Source organism: Cygnus olor, chromosome 3 (assembly GCF_009769625.2).
Source record: "Cygnus olor isolate bCygOlo1 chromosome 3, bCygOlo1.pri.v2, whole genome shotgun sequence".
NCBI lineage: Eukaryota > Metazoa > Chordata > Aves > Anseriformes > Anatidae > Cygnus > Cygnus olor.
The window spans coordinates 65,491,879-65,515,892 of NC_049171.1; the positions used below are offsets into that span (position 1 = coordinate 65,491,879).

The following is a 24,014-nucleotide window of genomic DNA, read 5'->3' on the forward strand; positions in this document are numbered from 1 at the left end:
TCCCAGCATAAACGAAAGAGAACCAAATTTATTCTTGCTTACTTCACTGAAAGGCAAACTTACGAGGGTCCTGATGGACACACTGAAAGACCAGTGCCCCTACAGCTCAGACAGCAGACTCCAGAATTTCCAAAGACAATCCACTAACAGACCGCAAACCAAACACAGTTAGGCTGTGCGTTTTGTTTTTCAAAAAAAGCCCACCAACAACTGTTTACGTGAAAACATGGCAAGAAGACTAACTCAAGTGCTAATTTACAGCATCACAGCCCAGCACAGCAGCCAGCTGAAGGCAGCTGTCAAACACACCCATTTGCTGATCTGCTGCAGCTCGAGTGAATTCTGAAGTGTAACAATTCCTCTTTATTAATTTCTGTAAACAGCTAGACACTGTCACTACCAACGGTTTAACTCCCAGTGATTTAGTAAGATGCTGTAAGAAATATAGGCCGCTATGTTCTCTGCAAGGTGAGATGGGAAAATGAGAAGGGGAGATGATTGTTTTCACTAATGTGCTTTCCTTTCTCCTGAAGATTAACTCACCTCCTATCATAGCCACTTCCATAAGAGAACTGCTGTCGCTGGCTCATGCTCATGTTGGACATCGCTCCAGATGGACTCTGGTTATACATATCCTGTATTCCACTGTTGGGCATTTGTCCAGGGGTCATGAAAGGCTCATTGCTTCCAGGCACTGAAACAGTAAAGGAAATTAAATATATTATTCTGGATGTTTGAAGATATCTTTTTATTAAATGATATATTTTAAAATAATGTTCAGATCCCTAACACTGCCAAGGAGAATTAGCTGGTGTCTGACAAGCTCTCCAGGGCCTGATCAAAACACATGAAGCAGCACCACTACCAAGATGATGGTTATAATATTATATAGGAGCTGCAAACGAAGAAAGTAATCTCATCATATCGAACTGAACTCAACAGGCACCAAGGCAGCTTCTTCCCTGTGGTCTTTATAGCTGAAGATGAACTTGCTCTTGCTCTTTTCACCCCAAACAATGCTAAATATGAACGCAAACATGAACCCTACAAACAGATGAAAGCAAGTCTCATAGTTTGAATTACAAAGCTGTAGGGATTAGGTTCTTCTTTTTCTCATAAAGCACTTATATACCTACATATATCAGAACTTGCTTACTGAAGGAATAAGCCCACTTAATCTCAGATGGATATAACAACTAAAATGAATCCAAGACAGAGAAGACCTTCCCCTGACTCCAACCACATTGTGCTAGTCTCTGCAGTCCAGGCAAAAGGATTTAAAGGAAAGGTTTAAAAGATCACATCAGGCTAACTATCTATTTTAACTTATCTCTCCAGTTCATCACATATCAGGCAGTTGGACTCAATCTTTGTATGTCCCTTTCAACCATTCCATTCCATTCCATTCCATTCCATTCCATTCCGTATCCTTCGCTTGATTTATGGACCTTTTCTTCCTATGTCTCCCCTTTGCTCTCTTTCTGTTTCCACTTCTTAATTTCACCTCCTCTATTTACTCTATTTGCAGCCATTGTGAGCCCTACTTGTGTTCCTTCCTCCCACTTTCCTATATACAAGGTATACAAGACTGATTCATTTTAAGCACATTTTATAGTATCTGCAAAAACACCTGTAGGTTAAGTGCCCAAAAGGATAAGAGTCAGATTTGACATTAATTTTAGTTTTGGCTTTCTAAAAATGAACAACCTTTGAGCATGTTTACCACCTTTTTTCAAGGGTTGTCTAAGTGAGAAAAAAATTAGCTTTCCTATTCTGAAAAATATGTAAACAGACAGACAACATAAGGAGACTTGCTCCGTTCCACACAGTGAACTCCCAGTTCAGCCCTACTACACCCAGGCCTGCTGCTTCAGAGTTTCATATTCTAACACTGAAGTCCAGGATCCGATTTGCAGAGTAGCTAACCACCTTCAAGAAGCATACTGCATTGCATAAAATCTTACCCTAGGAATTTATGCCGTCATTCCTGAAATGTGTTCCTGGAAACAGTTTTAGGAAACAGTTTAAGTTCCTCTAAAATACACAATATGACTCTGAGAGGGGAAAATATGATCAGAGCAGAATGAAACAGAATTGCACTGCATCTCTCTTTTTGCTATAAGCATCCCATTTTACCAGTGTTAGAATCAGCAAAGTGTGCAGCTCATTCTGATGACTAGAATATCCTGATTAAACCGATGTAAGAACACTTAAACTCCCACAAAGAAAATACCTTTTCTCATTCCACCGAAAGGATCTTTATTCGGCTCATATGGCATCCTTCCCATCATATCTGGCATGTTTATTCCCTGCTGGTATGGTGCATTTGGCGTCATGGAGTTTCGCTTCGGGAATGCTGAATCACTTACATCAGAAAAGGGATCGTGCACACTAACTGCACTGTTTCTAGCAGAGGAGAAGAAGGAGGCATTAACATCATCATATATTTGTAAGAACTGTGAAAACAGACTGGACTATAATATGCCTAGTCCATGACGCTATCTTCAACAGTGCAGGATACACCTGAGGAAGATGAAAACAACTTTCACCATCATTAAAAAATCTACCCATTTTTTCCCCCATGCTTATCTGGCTACTTACATTAAAGATCAGTGTTTTTCATCTAATTCAACTGTGCATATTCCTATTAGTCATGTAGAAGTCTAAACTTTTCTGAATTTTCATTAAGCTGTTGTCCTCACAAGCACAGGTTAATTACATGCTGTGTCAAAACAGAATGACTGTTGATCAGTTTCAAATTTACCAATTGAAAGGTAATGATTGCAAGGTTACCAATTTACTATTCCCTTGCTCTCCTACTAAAGACTAAACAGCTACATTTGATTTACCTCCCAAATACCATTTCCTGTTATGGAGAGGCACTAACTTTTATGGCTGCAGCTAGCTTTATTCTAAAGCCCTTACAAATTTGGCTTGGAAAATGAATTTTCACTATTAACTACCAAATTTATTCTTAATGCAAAAGAAAATATTTTTCACAATGGAAGAAAACTCAGTCTGAATTACAGACGACTAAGAAAGTTCTGGTTATCTGTTCTGAGCTATTGGAGATGAAGAAAAAAGAATCTAAGTATGTTAAGTTCTGAATGATCTTGTAAATAGTTCAAAGCTCAGGTATGTTCCTGCTGAAGTCATCAAGAACTTTTTTTTTGCTGGACGTCCATGGGCTAACAATTCTTTTTGAATGGAGAGAAGACTTCAGATCAAGCTGGCCTGTGTGACTTGTAGGACAGAGAACTGAAATAAATCTCGGTCCATCCAGCTGAATCCTCTGCTACCTCACTGTTAATGTAATACTTTTTTGATTGGCTATACAGGTCCAGACCTGTATACCCAAGAAGCAAGGCTGTGGTTCTAAGCCAGTGCTGCTGGGTTCCACATTCCTTCCCACTCTTGACATATTCACATTCTCTCCTTTGCAATGGTGCTTGTTTGATCCTTCTCTGGTGCTTAGAAAGCTAAAGCAGCTCCTACTCCTTCCTCTCTTTCCCAATTTCCCCTCCAAAGAGAGATGATTTTCTGCCACTTCTAAGGCTGGACTGGTTCAGCACAGAATCAAACGAGTGCCTGAGCAGTTGGGAAAAGGAAAGACTGGCTTAAACTTTTGTATAACTACAGCGTAAGAGAAAATGAAGCAAAGCCCTTCTCATACCTGCCACCCTGCATAGGTGTCATCTGTCCATGAGGTGTTGATGCTGGTGTTGGGGGCTTCAAATCGCCTGGCACTTCTGTCATGGAATTACTACCAGTAGACTGTGGAGTCTGTGGACCTTGCAAGGAACCAGAATTAGCTGGGAGATGAAAGAAAAAGGAAATATTAAAAGGTAGAAGCCAAATTACTGTGGAAATAATAATCATCAGTGAGAGAAGCTAGTTCTTTCCCCCATGAGCCTGCTTATACCATGCATCTCAATACTTTATAACTTCCACAGATCCTCTGAGATCAGGATATGCTGTGCAATAATAGCCATCATCTTTCCTAGAACCATGAATTAAATCTGATGCCTGAAGCAACATGAATAGAAATCATCTAGATGAAGGATCATTTAAAACAGAGGTCAGAGATACAGAGTTAATTGTCTATAGTTTACAACGGAGTAAATGAAAGGTTGTTCTTCGGCACAGCTTCTTTATATAATCACTACCACAACACAGACATTTATACGGCAAATTTCAGCCAGAAGCTTTTCCTACAAATTTAAACTGCTGTATTAATAGAAGAACATAATTTCATTTACTACTAGAAGGCAGACATTTCTGAGGTGAAACATGGCAAATGGTTAGTGGCACACTGCAACTCTATGTGAGTTTTGAGACAGCGTGGCAAAAGATTGTATTCAAGAAATGCAGAAGACAATCTGGGATAAGAAGAAAGCAACCACTGGAAGTAGAATATGAACAGGAGCTATGGCACACATTCCTACTAAAATTGTATAAATAGTAAAGTACAACTTAACAAAATGTAGCTAGGATCACTGTAGAGCATGTGTAACAAGACCAGGTCAGTTCTGCAAAGCCACCTATTTCGTCTGCGAAAACTTTTACATTGAGGTCTCAGAGAGTAGTAGCGTACCTGCACTACTGTCCTCCTCAACCATGGTAAATAGCTATATCCCTGATATGACAACGAGTGGAGAAAAGCATAGAATGTTCTATTCCAACAGTAACAAGAGCATTAAATGAATATATCACATAAGCTAATGATAAAACATGTTCAGACCAGTCTTTTAAAGTACACACTTGAAATTACTCTTTTTATATGAATGCTGAGAGGATTACCCCCCAACATTTGATGTAGTATTTTTCTGATATAGAAGGCAGTAGAAGGGTATCATTAACAGTGTCTAAACCTTGGATCAGACTGGCCTTGTCTGCTTGTTTGGTGCTCGTAGCAGGAATTCGTCCCGAGAAGTTGTAGGGTCAAGTCTATGGATGCAATCTTCAAACAGAAAAAATCACAAACCTAATAGACTTAGAAAGACATGGCTTTGGCTTGAAAGGTCTTTTTTTTTTTCTTTTTTTTTTTTCTTATGAACTGTCATGTAAGCATTTTATAGTACCTGACTATCTACGTTCAACAGCCAATTAACAAAACTTTATAAATTACTGTTAGAGGAAAAATTGGAAGAAGCAGTATGGGCTTTTCTTCTGCATGTGAAAGAGAGAGTAGTTTATAATTGACTCAGACTCCTAGAACACTCATCATCTTGACAGGCAGAGCTTGTTTTTAACTGAAGAACACCCTTTTTATGTGTTTCATTTATATCTGTAACACATGTTCCACTATCTGGAAATCAGTCTCAGTAGCAAGTGCATATGTAAAATGCACATTTTGTAGACCATGTTGTTCCTGTCCTCAACTTTCTAAGGCATGTTTGGATTATGCTCACATAGAAATGACGTTCAAAAAAAAGTTCAAGAAAAGCTCTCTGATTGCATTAGTACAGTAACAACAACATTTGCAACAATTCAGGCTACAGTTGACTGAAGGCTTTAGTGCTATAACGAAACAAATCCATGAAATAATAAAGAAAATCATCATGTTCACGTAAAATGAACCCTTCGTATATATGACCCCTGAGTAAGACAGGATCATTCTCCCGCCCTTTTGTATTTCAAGGCCTATTGTGCTTTAAACACAGTTCTAGATTACTTCTAAAAAGCTTGAAGGCATTTCTGAGTTGTCACACACCATCTTGTCATATTAGAACTGTGTAAGCAAACATCTTGGTTTATCCATATACTTGCTGTAAAATATGATATTGCTTCACCCTGCACATTTCTCTTACGATTGGCTCTTATGCAGCAGTTAAGTTCTTCCCTATTCTACCTGAGCAAAACCTTAATTTGTATCTAAAGTAAACCCAAATAAAACAAGCAAAATATTCTTTCACTATTTATGGGCTGCTTGAATACATAGTATCTTTATTAGGAGTAACGTGGTTTTTAGAAACCTCTTCTACAAGGAAAGATTTAAAAACAGAAAGAAGATGTCCAACAGAGAACCTGCAAGTTAAATTTCTATCTGCTGGGTGGTAGTTATAGTTATTTGCCCTGACCCTGAACCCCTTCTAAACGACTGTTTATAAATATCTGAAAAATGGAAGGCAAATACTATTACAAGAAGTGCCAAGTTTCTGGTATTGCTTTGTTAATGTGTTTTGCTCTAGGTCCCTGCTGGGTAAGGCACACTTCTACAGACTAGGGCCTGCAACTGCTTCAACCTCTGGATCAGGTCATCAGCTAACAAGAAGAGCCCAAGAGTGGGTATGACCTACATTCTTTAAGTAACGGAACTCTTTCTTGTAGGATGTGATTTTCAGTTACTTAAGTACCTTTACCATGCTTCAGACAATCACAAGGAAGTTATCCAGATGGATCTTCCCCTCAAGCTATTTTTTTTTCTTGCTCCTGTAAAAAATTCACGTGCAATACTGGGCATATGAGTGAAATTATTTTTTTCACAAGAGGTTCTTAGATGTGTGGTCCTTTCCTCAGAGCGTCTCTTTAGAGATGCTGATTTGTGGCCATGCAGAACACAATAGGGCAACAGGTGAGATCATATAAAGGGCAATACATGGCAAAACTTAGAAAACTGGCACCCAGAATGAGCTGATACTCATGACGAAACTTTTTTGGTGGCCCATCTCTTCATCTGTAGAACAGGAATCATACTCCTTTTCCTCTCAGATGGGTACTGCAAAGGTTGATCGATGCTTTTAAAGCCCTCAAATACAGTTATAATGAAGACCAAGAGAAAAAAAACATGGAGTAAAGTTATAATTCTCTGAGGCTGTCTGAAAACTGTGGCACAAGTACTGAAAGGTGAGGGTAACACAAAATACTGAATAGCTTCTCATTTGTTGAACATTTGTTTATTTTGTGCACTGAATGACACAGACATTTCACAGAAAAAATATCTATGTGACCGCATGATTAAGAGTGTATTGAACTGTAGATGCACAAGGAAACATAATTAAGGTTACAATGATTATATCTCACTTTTGGCATTTCTTAACATTTGAGCACTAGACTTTGCAACAAAACAATATACTTTGACCAGTTTTTGGATATAGCATGTGCACACACTAAATGCAGATTACTTATGTTCCCTCACACATACTCATACATTCCACACACAATGCTATTAGCAATGTTTTCTAGTTCTCAAGGATATGGAAACAACCTTCTTCTTTGTAAGAAATTGCCAGATTCCTTTTTTCATGTTTCACCTTAAATTTTACATTTGTTAATCTATTCTCTGAATTCTTTACATCTATTCTTGCAGGTATTTTATTATGCTAGCTGTTTCGTTTTGATCGTGGACATCCTGAAACAGAAGCCCTATATTTTAAAGTGCTTTATAAGCTTCAGTACTAAACAAAGAATGAATAAGAAAGACAAACACTAATGTTCTTTTAGAATAGGTAATCTCTGTGTACATGACTGCAGCTGACTTGTGGATGTCCAGGAAAAAAAAACTGTGTATACATAGCTAATGAATTCTTCATCTCACGTCTGTGTCTAAGTAATGCTTCTCTCTTAAGTGTCATAGCAGATCTGTAAGAGTATGCTTTTAGGAATTTAAAATCCATCCAAAAAGAAATAAAAGGAGCATTTCTGTTAGTGAGAAGTGAAGTCCTACAAACCCTTCCCACAGTTCACTCAACGGCCCGTGTTATTCCCAGCAGCATGGAATTGCAGTACTGCCATGGCTTTTTCCTTGCAAAGCCTGAATGGCAGCATGGGCTGCTTTCAGGAAAGACCCTTTATTTACCAGAAATATGCAGTTAAAAAAATAAATATATAAAAAAGATTTCTCTTGCCAGCAATTTTTTCCCTCCAGGAAAAAAGAAAAAAAAAAGGAGGAAAAAAAAAAGAATTCAACCTCTTGAAACGCCATTAATAGGAGGCCTGACGTGCTCTCTAGGATATCCCTACCTTTTGCCAGAAGCTACAAATGTATACTCTAAAGTAAACAATGGAAAGGTTACTGAAGGTTAAGCACATTCGCGTACTTCAGAGCGAGCAGCCAGCCGCCACGCTGGGAAGATAATTCACACAGCATGAACCCCGTGCCCCAGTTTGGCCGGGCTGGGGGCCGCTGGCTGCGGCAGGGCCCCCCTGGCGGGCGCGGGCACAGGCGTGGGGGCACCTCTGCCTGCCCCCATGTCCTCCGACCCCTCGCCCATCCATCTTCCGTGGGGATTCCCTGGCTGGCCTGGTGGCACGCTCCGTGACATCACCTGCCTGCTAATAACAGCAGGTCGGTCAGCCACCTGCCACCGTCCCCCTCCCCAGGTCCTGCTTCTCTGCTGCCAGGGAAACACGGGGAGCTCGCTGCGGGCGCTCCCTGCCTCTCTCCCTCCGGAGCTGCTTTCCAGGCCGGCCGAGAGGCAGCCCTGCTCCTCGGGAGCAAGCTGACGGTGCCATGGTGCCCACCCCACTCGCTCCATGTGGGGTAACCCCCTCACACCGCGTGCCTGAGAGCCACGCACGCCTAACCGCACGCTGTGGCTATGAATTCACAGTGCCACGGCACAGCGACGGGAAGCATCGCCTCCATGCCGGTGTTTGGCCGGCTTCTTCTTCTCTTCCACCCATTAGTGCCTAGCGGAATGGTTACTGGGAATTATTTTCAGTTTAGGACTTGCCACGTGATCTGTGCGTGTTTGGGTCAAAACTATCGAATGCACATGATGGGAAGAACATTTTGTCTTTGTACCCACTTCTGGAAAGTACTGGAGCCCTAGAAGGATGCTTACGAAGACCTACGGTGCCTTTCTCTCCATAAAGGAATGCCTACACAGCAAAATAACACTCAACAGTTGGCATGGACCTTGGCACAGACCCAACAATCAGGACACAGGGCCAGCAGGGGTCCTCTAATAGCTAGCCTGGCATTAGGCATCTGCTGCTGGCCTTCTCTGCTGGTGGTACAACCTGACCCAGACAGACCCAAGGTGTGATATCAAGGTCTCAGCCTACCACAAGCACATCTCCAGCTTGCACAGCCTCAGAGCAGTGCAAGACACACTCCAACACCTTCGGGCCCCCACCTCTGCCTGGCAGTTTTCTGAAAGAACAGAAGAGGATCCAACAGTACTATGAAGCCAGAATGTTTATTAAAGTAGGCAGCTAATCCTATCATTAATACCTTTTCTACAGTGCAAACTGGCTACTCTGATTCCCTTTTTCAACTTTATATAATTGCTGACACTATTCTGAATTGCACTGTACACAGCACTAAACTATTCACTCCTTTACATATCATTTATCTTATTACAGTTAGTGATGTAAAAAACAAAAGTGATGGGAAATCCCAAATACAGTGCTACAAGGAAATGAACCCACACTACTGTATCGCAGTCCCCTGGATTTGACTCGCACATCACATCCTTTTCCTGAGCAGGTTCTTCTTCTGCTGGGCTCTGCTTGCTATGCTTTTTGCACTGTCTCTCACAGACAAAATACAACACCCCCTCTCTGAGACAAGTCCCCCTGCTTTTTTATCAAATTACCCAAAGCACTAATGCTGCCAACTAGTTCTTTGCAAATGGTTTCTGCTTTAAAGTGGCTCTGCCTACACTGAGCTAACTGCACAACAGAGGCTAATGGTTAAAAGGAGGACCTTACCAGGCTACTGTTCCATGTTGTACCGGGCTCCTGTTCCCTCTGAATGCCAAAGAGTAACAGATTATCTAAAGTACATCCACAACTCTACTTCTTTTGTGCAGTTAAAATGTTAATGTGGGTATAAACCAAAGAAAAGGGAGCGAGAAAAAAAGCTGACTATTAAAAAGAACAGGCTTGTACTCTCTGCAGCATCTATACCTCAGCGGGATTTCATGTACTAAAGCTGATACACACTGGGAAAGCCTTTCTGCGTACAGAAGTGCAGTCCATTCAGTGACACAAGTTCTTTTCTAGCCAACAAAACAAACCTTGAGATCTTTGCTTGCTTCCCCCTCTTCTAGTCTCTATGTCCTGCTGTGTTTTTATTTTAGAAAAATAGTTTCAGTTCTCCTCATAGGAGGCTTCCTTGAATGTTATGATAAATTTAAACTCGGACTTTATCATTTTAATCTGTGGCATCATGATACAAAAGGACGCTGTAAAAATGGTACGTGCGGTATTTCTGTTCCTTTGTTTCTGGTCTACGTATTTAAATCAGGATTCTTCATCTCAAAGTTCAGCCGATTCACGGGAATTGTCCCCGAACAAACTGCTGAGCGCAGTGTTGGAGGGGGACGGCAAGGGAGGAGACAGCACAGCACAATACCCTTTCGTTTTTAGTAGTGCTTCTTAGTTTTAGAAAGAGATTAATTTCCTCTTGATGCTCCTTAGCAAGTCTAAACAGTTTCACTCCCCTTACCAGCCTTCTTGGGAATGAGAGGCAAACGCAACATCTTTTAATTTTTGCAGTGGGGCACACTCTGGGCATGCTATGCTCATTTCAGACTGATAAACATTTGGACTATAGGCTTCACTTCTTGTATTATGTGTTTTTCTCCACATTCTAAAATTGCCTTGCGAAGTCATCTAGTTATCTTCTATATTAAATAATCAACATTGGGGTACCTGATAACTGTAGGTATTAACGAGGAAGTAGAACTATTTAAAGTATTACATGAAGAGATGTATCTAGGAGTGTTTAACTAATGCTCCCCCAGATCCTTACACCAAATACGTCACGCTGAAAAAGATTTAAGCCTTATTGCTTTTATCTTCTTCTGTAGTGACAAAGCACTATCATATGAAATGATCTTGTAAAGGCCAGAACTGTATTATATGATGATAAAGGTTTTTGCAAATTTTCTGGTATCCACAATAGGAATTATCAAACTGGGGCGATACAGCCAGCAAAATACCTCGAGAGCTTGCTGGGTCCCCCACTCTCCACCTCCCATTTTCAGCCAGTGAACTGAAATAACAGAAATTAAGTTATTAAATACTTTTCCAATACTGCCTTCTAACATAGGGAACTGCTATAAACATTCCAGAATTATCTTCTCTTGGCAATAACAGAAGGCAGTCTACCTAACAGTAAATGTGAAGCTAGGTATTAGCAAAATTATTTTGTTGCTCAGATAAGTCTAATAACCAGCAAATCAAAGGAAAATTTTTCAGAAGTCAACTTAACAGACTAATACTTACTACACCTTTTCCTATATACTTAAAATGTCACTACTAAAGAATTTTCCTGTGTTGAATATCAATCATGACTATCAAATCTTGCAAGTCTCAAGTTAAATTAATTTAGAAAGAAACTACACTGTACACGCAAAAAGATCGGCCCAAATTAATCAATTCATGTTCTGATTTTTCAGAGAAGATAAAAATGGTGATGCTAACAACTTATCTGACATACAGGATTAACAACAACAGAATAGAGAGCGTGCCTCCAGACTACAATGTCTGGCCGTGGGGATACACCATACTCTCAGCTCCCTCCATCTGTCACACATTCAACACGAGCCACATCAGAGCAACCATCTGAGATCCACTCATTAGCCCAGCATCTGCCATCCTGCCTCCAACTGAAGTTCTACCGAGCAACAGCCATGCTGAAAATGCAGCTTCGGAGTCACAGCAGTGAAGGTGCAGGCAAGGGGACCTCATCTTTAGATAAATGGAAACTCCTCCTGGTGCTGGCTGCCTCATGTCTTACAGCACCAGCACGGCCTTGCAGAATGCTATCATTTTTACTGGAACAACGTAACTCTTTGAATTTCAGGCGTATGTTGGTACACGCATCTTGAGCAAAGACTAGATACATAACCGTGGATGGCTCTTCAGAGTTAAATCTGACTCAACTCAGGAGCTGGTTCAAGTTGGAAAACAAGATGCCAACAACATATTTATCCTCACAGTTTGTCTAATATTAGCAAGACATGCTTCTAAATATAAAAACTGCAACCTAGTGAATATCTTGCGCATTTAAAAATGGTTGTGTAAGAGGCTGCAGTTTTTTCTACTTACCAGGAGATGGCGGCTGAATCTTAGGTTGTTTCTTGGTATCTCCAGTGCTGAAGACTTCTGGAGGGGGCTCCTCCCCTCGCTCGATCTTGCACTCGAAGGCAAACAGGTACTGAATGTATTGTTTTTTCAGGGAGCTGGCTGCACTGCTCGAAGTGCCAACGTTCAATGTTGTTGCCAGCTCACGCCACTTCTTGTTTTTATTAACCTAGCACAAGAAATGGCAGAATCATTGGTTTGCAGCAGACTGGCTTGTTTAAAAGTCAGGAGACAAAAGAAGAAAAAAAAGTACTTAATGCCTTGGTTTACTTTTTTTTTTATTTATTTTCCTCTTCTAACTAATGCTCATTACTCCCACATGAAGTAATGCATAGACAGCATTTACAGTTATAAAACCATTAAGGAACCTGCTGATAGCTACATAAAAAGCTTTGCTTGTTGAGAGTCTTCTGCATGGTGCATCTTTTAAATGCCTTGCACTCTTCCAGGGCCTGTGCTCTTCAGTTAGCAATTTATCTCCAAGCAAATGCACACTCACTCTTACTCTGACACCCACCCACACCCACCCCATTCTAATTAAAAAGCAGCTTCTAAAAACTAATTTAAAAAGCAATAACAGTGCTATTGTGCAATTTAAGTGTTTGAGCACTGATATGAAAAATATTTTTTTTTCTCCAAACTAGCCACCAGCTGTCAGACAGTTTAGCCTATAATTCCTGGTTTGAGTCCTTTGACTTAAGGGCATCTTGCAGGGACAGATCAATGATCCTTTTGCTAGACGAGAGGCAGAGTGAAGTAAGGCCCCTTGACTAATTAAGGCAGACTTCAAACATGCAGGGCTAGCCCAGCAATACCCTGTATTACATTGCTGACTGCACAGCTCCACTGTGAGTCTTGTTTACAGTGCACGGCTGAGAATATCCGAAGAATCTGTTCCTGAGTTCTTCAAACACAGCTGATCTGCAATAACAGCTCAGTTCATTTGTCATCCCGGATGACGCCACTGGCTCACTCAGCTGTACCAGTCGTAGCAGAGAGTATTTTGCTGTAACACCTGATGCCCCAAAGTTCATTCAGGCAGTTGTGCAATGGCTAGGTATGATCCAAGGAGGGGAGACAGCACTGAAATAAATGGGCTATGAACATCTGAGCATCTGGGCTGATGCTGGGGAAGAATCCTGATTCTTGCATGCCACGGTACTTGCCCTGAGGCCTTGTACTTGCCCTGAGGCCTGAGATTTTATGATTGCAGTGTAACTTTTCTAGCTACAAAGGTTATCATTAGCCACACTGTTCTTGTGCCTTTGTGCCAGCAAAAGAACTATTTCTTACATTTCTCTCTGAGTTTAATAACATCATAATTGCTGCCAGTCAGTGAAGATATTTTGGGGATGGCATTAATAGTAGGCAGATTGGCATGGCTGTGTGAAGTGTTTTTATTTCTCTGGTAGATCCTGCAAGAACTCAGGAGTTAAAGGAGAAGAGATTTTCATAAACTGCCCCTGCTGAGGCTTGAAATCCAGTTACACAGCCCTTTGTGCCCACTGACTTACAGCTAAGTGGTACGTAATGAACACGTATAATGCAAACAGGAACATTCATGCCTAAATGCCCACTGTACTGGCATTTAAAAGAAGACTGCCAGCAGCTGGTCTGTTCATGTTGGGACCCCATCAGCTGCACGTATTCAGAGAACATGTACTGCTGCTGCTCAGCCACGTTCCCTGTCACTTTCTAGGCAGAATCAGGAGATGTGGAGCGTAGCAGCTGGAGCAACAACTTTTTAGAAGAACATCACTCAGATGCATTTAAATAAATCTCATCAAGCAAAGCACTTTGCCTCTCAGTAGGCCCGAACAGATAAACATGGTGATCATTCATGTGGGCATACCAGCAAAAACAGAAGCCTTTACTTTCAATGTCAATTCTTATCAGTACTGAAGCACACAAATTTGTAACTCCAGATCCTTCAAAAATCAGGCTAAGCGAACAGCATCTATTCTTTGGCAATGCATAACGTCTATCATTGCAAATTAACACTGAGTGTCTCAAAATAAAATACATTTCCATGTGATAAGCAAACATTAACGGTTCTCTAGAACATCCCATGTGTCCCCCTTGCTTTATTTTTGATACCGAGTCAGGCTACGGGCGCAATCTTGCTGTACGAGGCAGAGCAGCTGCATGATACGATTTACCTGTAATAAAGTTTCTGAGCTAAAAGTAATCAAATCTTTATGATGCTGGGGGGCATGAGCTGATCACTAAAAATGTCAGGATACCATCTCTTACCCATATATAGCATTTAACAACTGGCAAGGTGAACTGTATTAGATTTCTCTGTCTTCCTCTAGTAACAGCAATAGCTAGCATTTCTGGACTTGAAGGGCCAATGATCTAATTCAGTAGTCAAGTCCTATGTTGTGAAGTGTACCATTAAAAACAGCAGTAAAAATGGTATTAATTGATGTTGGAAGTTTCCTTCCTGAACTAACCAGATAAATCATTAAGATGTGCTCTCTTTCTGAGGATCTAATTTGATTTGCCATATTTTTGACTTAGTATTTTATAATTAGTGTAAAATTATATATACATATATATACCATTAAATACTACACAGATATTTATCTATACACCTGTCTTTAAGACCTAGTCCTACAAAGCATTGGACATCACAGACATTTTTAAATCCACAGAAATTATGGGTCTCAGCATTTCACTGTAGCTTCTAGCATCTAGCCAGACTGATCCTGTAGATGCAAAGTATGTTTAGTAAGCATCAGGAAATCATCAGCTAATATCAAACACACAAGGTAAGTCTGCAAATGCTGACCATTTACTCCTGCTTTCCCTTTTGATGGTGCTAGTCAAAAAACATTTAGTTTTGCTCTGTGGTGGTCAGTCACATAGAACCTTACATAAATCATTTCCATATACCCCTTTGCAAAGTTCCAGTTAACTGGTGAGAATACAAACGAAAGCTTCTCCCATCTGTGGCATAGCAAATAAGCTCAGCAGAAGAACAAGGCCAGAGAAAATTGTATATTCTGTATTCTAACATTGCACTTTTTTATTTACAGCTCTTCCTACTTTCCTTTTCCTCCCTCTCAATTAAGTAAATCACCTTTTCTTTGTAATGATTATGTTTGTAAGGCAAACTGAAATATCCTCTAAGTGTTTTCCGAACACAAGGAGAGCACAGTCTCTGCTTAAAACACAATTGTACTGTATAGAGACAATTGGAGATGAAAGATTTGGGAAGAAGGACTGTTTTCAAGAATCTCTCTGCCAGTTCTCTGGAGAAATGAACTGATTTGTCCCAGAGGCAGCATACCTATCTGGGAAGGATGGATTTCAAAATCTCCTTTTTCTTTCAGCTGAATTCCTTTCAGCTCTATCATCTGTTTTCTACATGTGACTCTGATACAACGGTCTTTTTCTCTTCTCTTTTCTTAGCAGTATTACTGGATTACCCTGAACAGGTAAGAGCTTCATCTGTCTACAGACTTGATCAATTTTGATTCAAACTGTAGAATTTTAGAGCAATTATGCAGCCAAATATGAAGTCCAGACAAATATAAAAGCATGAATATGTTGAAACTCTACATCAACTCTATTGTCAGAGCTGAAAATGAAGTTGTGTAACCAGCAAGAAACATTCTAGAAAATTGTGTATTGCCTCTTCAAAAGGTTGGCTTTTAAGCAATTCTCACCTGTGCTAAACCTCCAATCTCTTTGACACAGACATACAGCCTGAACAGGTCCAAGGGCTTCTTGCCCACAGCAGGCAGACTGGCCACAGGTGTGCCCCTCTCCTCCATGAATGTGAGGTACCGGTCTACCCACATCTTGCGCTCTGGTTCGTTTCCTAGTTCATAGACTTTTGTGATCTTCTCTCCAGTTGTGGTAGAGGAACTTGATTTCTGAATTGCAAAAAGAAAAAAAAAAAGTTGGGGGAAGGGTGGGAGGGGGAGGGAAAAGAAAGTAAGAAACTCACAACATTGAAAAAGAGAAGATGTCAAACAAACTAAAGCTATCACACAACAGTCAGGAATGAAGGCTACTAGTTCAGGCACAAACAGTACATTCTGTCCATATACTGAAAATTCAGCTTTTTAATTAAAAGGGCCCAAACTCCCCATTTTCATGTTTCTTTCACCGATCTGAACTTTGGATCCCAGAAGGCAAGTTTCTGATGTGTTGCCTCATTTCATTTTAATAACAGGTAGTTCTCACATAGTCCTTCATGTCCACTTATCTTAAAGTGCTTTGCAAGCAGTAATTTGGGCAAAAATAAAACAAACTTGTCCCATTCAACTTATCTTAATCCTAAAAACAAATGAAACGAACACTGCCTTTCTACCCAAAGAGGGGCTAGAAAACCCGAAAGTGTTCCACCAGAACAGGAAATGCACAAGAATATCCTAAAGCATAAATTATGGCAGTCTAATACACTAGGGAGTAGTACTCAATTTAGAGTCATAAATGGTAATGTTTTACTGTCTGTCCACACCACTGCTGGTTAACAGAAAGAAGATGAAGAGTGCCTACAGTACAAGAAGATTGGTGGCAATACTCTTTGTGTATTATGACCCAGGGAAAAACAGGATTCAGAGCAATCAGAGCTGAACCACAAGAAAACTGAAAGAGGTGGAAAGAGCAGAATAATGTGTGGCAGAAGTGCAGGAGTGAAGCCCTTCTGTTGCTGCTGTTCCAGCTTTACAGCTAACAAAAGCTCATGCTATCCTGATGTCCTTTTCTTCTCAATCTAGAGATGGCAGAAAGCACTGAGGCTGCTACAGGGGCTGGAACACAGATCTTCTCACCATATCTTCTTTTTCCATCTGTGAGCTGGGCTTTGTGCCACGCGTGGATGGACCAGGCACTGAGGTGCCTCTGGTCAGACAACGGAGAGGGGCTGTTGCTACAGGAAAAGACCCTCCTGCTTGCACAAGGTGAAGATTTGCTCAGCAGTGGGAGATGGAGTGGCTCAGAATTAAACACAAGAGAGAAAGATTGATATAAAGCTTTGGGAAAGGAGCCAAACACATGAAAGGAAACATACGCTTTCTATCTACGTAGTAAAATCCTAATCTTGATTGTTGATTGCAGTAGACACTTCAAAATCATCTAGTCAATCACTCTTTCCCTTCTTTGCCTTCCCTTACTTTGAACAGGATACAGTACTACTTTGAAGTAAACAGTAACTTATTTCTAGTCGAACACTTCTGAACAAGACCCTAGACGTACCTCACGGATGCTACAGAGCCACCCACCTGTCCTCGTCCCCACACAGCGCTGGTGAGGGCTGGCACTTGACACCATGAAAGATGCGGTGTGGTAGCATCCAACTGCCAAGGATTTTAAAAGCATTGCCACCATTCATCTTGCACATTAGCCTGGAAAATATGACAGGCTCTGTATCCCTCTCCAGCTGAAACTTGGCAATACTGGAGGAGAGCCAGGAGAAATGAAACACGAAGCCAAGAGGGGGTGACCCAGCAGTTCCATGAGCCATTGCTGTTCTTTCCAGTGAATGGATATTCATTTTAATTAAATAAATAGCCTCCTGTAAAGTCTTCTGCCTTGTCTCCTGACACTGTGACTCCTTTGCAGTAGTCCTTCCTACAGACAGATGCTACTACCTTCTTCACTTAGAAATAAGACACACTCCTGAATTCACTTGAGTCAGATTCAGTTGTGTTATAGATCCTACTGGTGCCAGAGTCGAGGCTGAACTCTAATTCTAAGGGGCTGGCAGGAAAGCGTTCTGACATGAGTCCTGCAGACTTTGATTATGCAATGGAAGCACAAACTGACTCTGTAATGGCAACTACTTTACTCAAAGCATCACTTGCTATGTATTTGGGTGTTTAAGTAAATCAGTATAACTCTTTTCAACAAATACGCTTTGTCAAAGATTTATTTGGTGGTGGGTGGAAAGTGGGCAGTAGGCAAGTCCTATTGCTACTAATTTGATTTTGTAACGAAAACAGATACACGATCACAGACTTGAACAGCAGAATAAACTGATGCTACTCCTCTACCAACTGCAGCAGTAACAAAGTTACTCTACTGTTCATCAGCATTAGCATTAATTTTAATCTCATACTTAAGATGCTACAGAACTCCTATACAAATCAAGGCGGGAAATTCCAGCTTTTACACAGCAAATTTTGTATGGCCTTTTATTTTAACATGCAAGGCAACAAAGAAGTTTCTATTTCACTTTTATGGTAGTTCACTATTAAGAATGTTCAGATTTCCCAGTTTTACATTTTCTTTTTTTACGCACTAAGATTTTCGTTTTCAAATCAGATTCAGAGCAGAATGGAGACCAGTTAAGAATTTTTCATTCTGGGTTCTGCCACTGTACGTCTCAAATAATGTTGCTTTTCAGCAATGTGGCAGCAGGCTCTAAAATGACAGTATAATCTGAAAACTTTTCACAGCTTACAGAAGGTAAGAAGTGTTTCTTACTGTGTGAGCTTTCAGGTTGTCAGGCTTTGTAAAATGGGTGCAATTTTCTTCTAAAATGAAATGTTAACTTTAGAAGAATGCACTGGAGGGAAAAATGCTATTCCTCAAGAGTAAAGATCTTTTTCTCTTCTCTATTTTTTATAAATGTAAATATATAAAAATGACAGATGTGTGCAAGCTAGTCTACACACAAACAAACCCCAGATCCACATGGGCACATTCAGCTGGAAGACTAAATTTGCCTATAGGTCAATGTTAACCCCTGGAAAATAGGGGTTTATTACAAGATGATACCATTAACAGATTGTTAGCTCAAGTGAGGGCATACCAGGCAATGCTGGAAGAACACAGATCATGAACATTTCTTTTGTAAAGTTTGTTGATAATTTTGGTGATAAAAGAATGCTGGTGCAATCCTGTAGCACATACCTTCACTGACTTGGTTGTATCCTATTCTGCCCTCAATTCCCAGTCATTCTACAGATACGACTGGCTATGTTTAACGGGTGATTAAAAAAACAACAACAAAGAATGTGGATACCAAAGCCAATTCCCCTATTAAATTTCCCTAAGCTCATACTTTATTTTCAATACACCTATCCCCTACTGAAGTTGTATAGCTCTAATACAGACCCTTGCATGGTGAGGCTACATAATCCTTGTGTTGGAGTGACCCTGCATAGTGCAGACCCACTTTCAAATTCTCTTTTAAAGGATTTTGAAGATTCTCAGACTGTCAGGGATGAACACTACATGTAAAGTTAGCAGAGCAGAAATGTCCTTTTACCTATACACCTTAAGAGCCCTCACAATGTAACACAAAACAGTTCCTTCTTTACATTTTGTTATGTCTCGGTTCCATATAGAACTGCTGAAAGAGAGGATCCACTTAGTAGCATCACAGGGATATTGCGAGTCCATTCACCCTTGCTTTTATCCTCTGCTGGAATGGAGAAGTTGTAGCCCAAGAAGCAGCTCTGGGATTTAATGAACAAATTTGGCCTGTTTTCAAGTGTAACAAAACGCCTGCAATCAATCTTCCAGTCTATGTCAGGCTGCTGTTGAAGTCGATGAAGTTATCCAATACACTGGCCTTCATAGGTAAAAAGAGATCAGCTAATTTACAGCACTCATTTTTCCATCATTCCAAAGCACTGTATTTATCCCTACCTGTGCACCAAGAACCTAACTGAAGCTAAAGGTCTAGCGGCACTTGAAGAGAAGGGCATTCCGAAGAGAAGCTTTTACACTGAGAACACAAACTTTCTCTATTCATTTTTTCCAACACTAAACTTTGCCATATTTATATGGAAAAAAACTCTACATATGTTCACAATGGCTCTAGGATTTGTTGTGTAGTTTATGCAATGGGCTCAGGAATGCATTGCAGAAGGACTTGATGGGTCACACAGCCTATGCAATAGATCTTTTGCTTTCCTCCAGAAAACCTACCAAGCTCAAAACACTCTTACAAAGAAAACTAACCCCATTTTTGGTATCACCCTCTTAGAAACACTGTTAAGAATGAGACTTTGTGGGAACAAGTAACACCAGCTGCCTTCTGAGACTCAAAGTTGCTGCCAAATAAACATCAAAACATCGAGGTGGTGCATTTCATGCCACGCCTCCCCTCTGCTCAGGGCATTCACATCTGGCTTTTGGATGGGTAGACCTTTGTTACTCCAATTGGCCTTCCTCTGTTTTTAAGACATACACTGTAACATATCGCTTTGTGAAAACTAAATTGTTACCAAAGAATTGTTGCTATTTTAAGTGAACATCAACATTGGAAAAAAAAACACTTTATATTTCTCAAAAAAAATATTGCAGTATTTTGCTACAAAGAAACTATTATCATTATTATTTTTAGCAGAAAGAAAATAATAGAAGAACAACATACATTTTCCTATTAAAGAACACAAAAAGCAAAAATGGCCAAGTAGACATTTGCTTCCCATAGGCCATATAGTCTTAAGGCAACATTCTCTTTTCTATACATGTCTATATATGTGCATAGATTGTTCTATGTGCATATATATATATACATATGACATTTATTTTTTTAGTTCCATGCACATCTCTCAGGTTTTTCTTGTACGAGAATGACTAAACATTATTCACCTAAAAATAGTTTTCTAAGAACTTACACACACCAGTTTTATTCTACCCACAATCTGGGTTATTTCTAAATAATTGAAAGAAGCAAATCAGAAACAATTTTGTTTTAGATCATATCCCGAGAACCTAATACATGTATTTCCACATACACAATTCAAAATATAAAATGTTTTGAAAATATACATGGCAGCTTTTTTGTGGTGCTAAGTCTACAATTCAAACTTTCATGTATCTTTTTTTCCCCCATTTCCCCCTTCCCCCCTCCCGCCCCCAAATAACACTAGCAAAGACAAATGCAGCAACCAGAGTGAAGACAGTTGTGTGAAGGAGTTTGGGCCCAGGAACAGAAATGGATTTGTCCTTAACAACACAGTCCGCATGCTTGGAAGCTGATGCATTAACAGGATGTTTTCTTCACAACAACTGCTGTATTACCAGACAGCACACTTGCATGATGCACGCAATTTTACTCTTTCTTATTTCAAAGTACTGTTGGGACAAATTTTGCCCTTGGATAAGCATGCTCAGGCCCCACTGAAGCCAGGCAGTGGAACTTACAGTCATGTGTCCGAGAGCAGAATTTGTACCCAGTGTTATAAAGAAAGAAAACTGTTTAGTGGATAAATAATGAAGAAAAGGAATTTATAAAACAAACAAGCAAGCATTAAAATATAATTAATTACAAAAAAATAAACAAAAACCAAAAAAAACAGAGCCACTTACAGGGCTTGATGGAGTCTTTGGCCAGCCTGGGCTGCTAATGCTATCACTTTCATCTCCATGAAATGAGGAGATGCTAGCAGAGCTTGGGGACATTGGGGAAGGGACTGGCAGGTTGCCTGGGGTTGGGGGCTGAGAAATACCCTGAGAGCTGTAGCTATCCTGTGGTAGAGGAATAAAAAAAAAATAATATGACAAAGGCAGGGCAAACTTTATTAAAAACAAAAAAAAATACATCCAGTTTAACAGACTGACCAATTTTTTATATATAAAATATATATAAACAGAGAGACACATACAGAAAACACACACATATATAAATATATTTATATATATATATAAAGTATTAAAACAACATTCTTAATTAGTATAATTTGGAAAGTTTGCTGGATGCTTGGCTAAAGTCACTAAGCCACCATGCTTATTTCAAGCCCACATGGAATGCTAAGCATGGGTTTCCCCTTATGAAAGAAAGAAAAAAAACAAGCTGTTCACCTTATTTTATCAAATAAGGCAGGAAAGCAAAATATTAAAGTATGTTGCTGCTGCTGAGGCGGCCAAAACAGTAAGCTATAACTGAAGGCAGAGAAAAATGGCTGCAAGGATTAAAACCAGGCAAAGACCCTTCTTCCCCACCCACCTGGCACAGCCGAATCCCCACGCAACTTTTGGCTTGGGATGCTTTGCCCCCGCAAGTTAAAATGCCGTAAGAACTAGTAACTTTCAGATCCACACAATGAAGGGAAAAAAAAAAAAAAGAAACAAACAAAGAGATTGCACGTGAATGGAAAGGCATGCAGGAGAGAACAGAAGTGGGTAGGCCAAAACCAGAAGATGGAGACAACACAGCAGACTCCTGCGGGCTGAACCAACACCACGTGCGGAGGTGGTAAATACCTTTGACTTGCTCTCGGGCTGAGGGGCTCCTTCTTCTTTGCCATCTGCTTTGAGAGGAAGGGGTAGTTTGGACTCACCGGGTGTCATCATATCTGCAAGACCCATAGGTGCTAATCGAAAACAGGAGAAACAGTTAAGCATGACTGTGTTTGGCTCGGTAGGAAAAAAACGCTTCCTGCTGCCAGCCTGTGGGCACACGTGAGGCAGAGGTTATCCCACCTCCGTCCTTTTATCCTAGCATCCGGAAACCTGCACACCTCTTCAGTGGAAGTGAGGAAATAAAAGAAAAGTGAGGAAATAAAAGAAAAAGAACAAAGGAAGAATGCAAGCACCATACAACAATGATAAAAAACATTTTACGAAGGAAAATTTGTTTCTCATGGCGCTGGTGGTCTGCAGCTACCCAAGGGCAGTTTACCAGTACAGTTTACCAGACCAGCAGACTACCTCAGTTACTCCTGCACTTTCCCTTTAGCAACAGACTAACGGAGACGAAAATGACGTAGATTTTACTTTCAATTTTGAATCCGAGAAAAAGGCTGGATTTCCCAATTGCGCTTCTGCATTAAGACTGGTGTCCAGCAGGTAATAACTGCCCCGACTATCTTCAGGACAAGTTGCTCAGCCTTGTGAGCTTTAACTACGGAATTACAAGCTGCAAACTCTGCTCTGAGAAACAGCAGTCAACTTTTCCCCTCCTGCCAAAATGAGGTGGGACTATAATGAACGCACAAATGTCTTTCCCTGATAATGGCACGCAGTTGCTTCCCAGGGGTGTGAGGAGTTTAAGGTGGTTTTTTTTTATATATATTTGAAGATGCGAGTGCTAAGTGTAGTATTATTGCTGCAGAGCTGCTGGGTTCCTGGATTTCTAGAAGGACGCAAGAAGAAACATTCAGATAAATACACAGAAAATACTGGGCAGAGCAGATGCGAGGAGGTGCCATGACACTGAATCAATGCAAATAACCAAAGAACAACAGCAAGACACCAGGCGATTCTTTTCCTGCAGAAAACCATGTGCACAGCATTTATGAAAGACTGGATTATCTTCCCTCCCTCTCGCTCTTTTTTCTCCCCCTCATGTCCTGCTTTCAAAGAAGGATCTGCGATAAGAAAAACATAGGCTAGAATAACCTATAAAGAAATGAGAAAGAAAAAAAATACGTATCCCAAGCTCACAAATTTTAAGAATCAGCAAAGCATCGTTGCTTAAAAAAAATAAAAAAGGGGAAAAAAAATAAGAATGTGATCATTACCAGACCTAGTGTGCCTCTGCAAAATGACAATGCTGGCTCACACTAGGCAGCAGGCACACTGCATAGCAAGCCAAAGAGAGGAGGGGGAAAAGAAGCTTTAAAAATGCTTCACAGATTGCCCACTACAAAATGATTATTGCACATATTCATGTATTACTATGTTTTAGAAAATAATTAGTTTTAATTACAGCAGTGAGAGCATGAGCAGGACTCTGGCGAATACGCTGGCAAGCTTTGCAGTGCTAATTTGCTAATATCTTTAGCATCACTGCAGGTTGAGACTATGGGTCTGCCAAAAAAACCTACCCAGCCATGTGCCATGTGAGTTTACAACTGTATGCTCAATATTCAGCTTTGAACTGCTGGTGTTTTTCATGGGCACATTTTCTTGTTTTTTCAAAGCACATTTGTAGCCCAATCAAGCCCTTAAAGTCATCACAACACATAATTCATAATTGAGCTTAAAAAAAATTTACTTGCAATACTTAAGACTTCAAGAATTGAACAAAAAGCCTTTTTCAAGTGATGCAGCTGCAGAGA

The 24,014-nt window shown here is 40.3% G+C and overlaps 1 protein-coding gene across 8 annotated transcripts in view; it reads right to left on the bottom strand.

Annotated features, from left to right (window-relative positions):
• Nucleotides 1-24,014, bottom strand: part of ARID1B (AT-rich interaction domain 1B) — a 325,904-nt gene that overhangs the window by 12,358 nt on the left and 289,532 nt on the right. For 5 of the 8 annotated variants that reach the window (XM_040553585.1, XM_040553586.1, XM_040553584.1 and 2 more), the window contains 7 exons: nt 22,216-22,325; nt 21,322-21,480; nt 15,714-15,923; nt 12,004-12,208; nt 3,674-3,812; nt 2,234-2,406; nt 544-694 (listed from right to left, as the gene is read on the bottom strand). In XM_040553585.1, coding sequence (XP_040409519.1) covers nt 544-694; nt 2,234-2,406; nt 3,674-3,812; nt 12,004-12,208; nt 15,714-15,923; nt 21,322-21,480; nt 22,216-22,325 — 1,147 coding nt within the window. The remainder of the gene's footprint in view (nt 1-543; nt 695-2,233; nt 2,407-3,673; nt 3,813-12,003; nt 12,209-15,713; nt 15,924-21,321; nt 21,481-22,215; nt 22,326-24,014) is intronic. The other 3 variants (XM_040553589.1, XM_040553591.1, XM_040553588.1) reach the window with 1 other exon arrangement.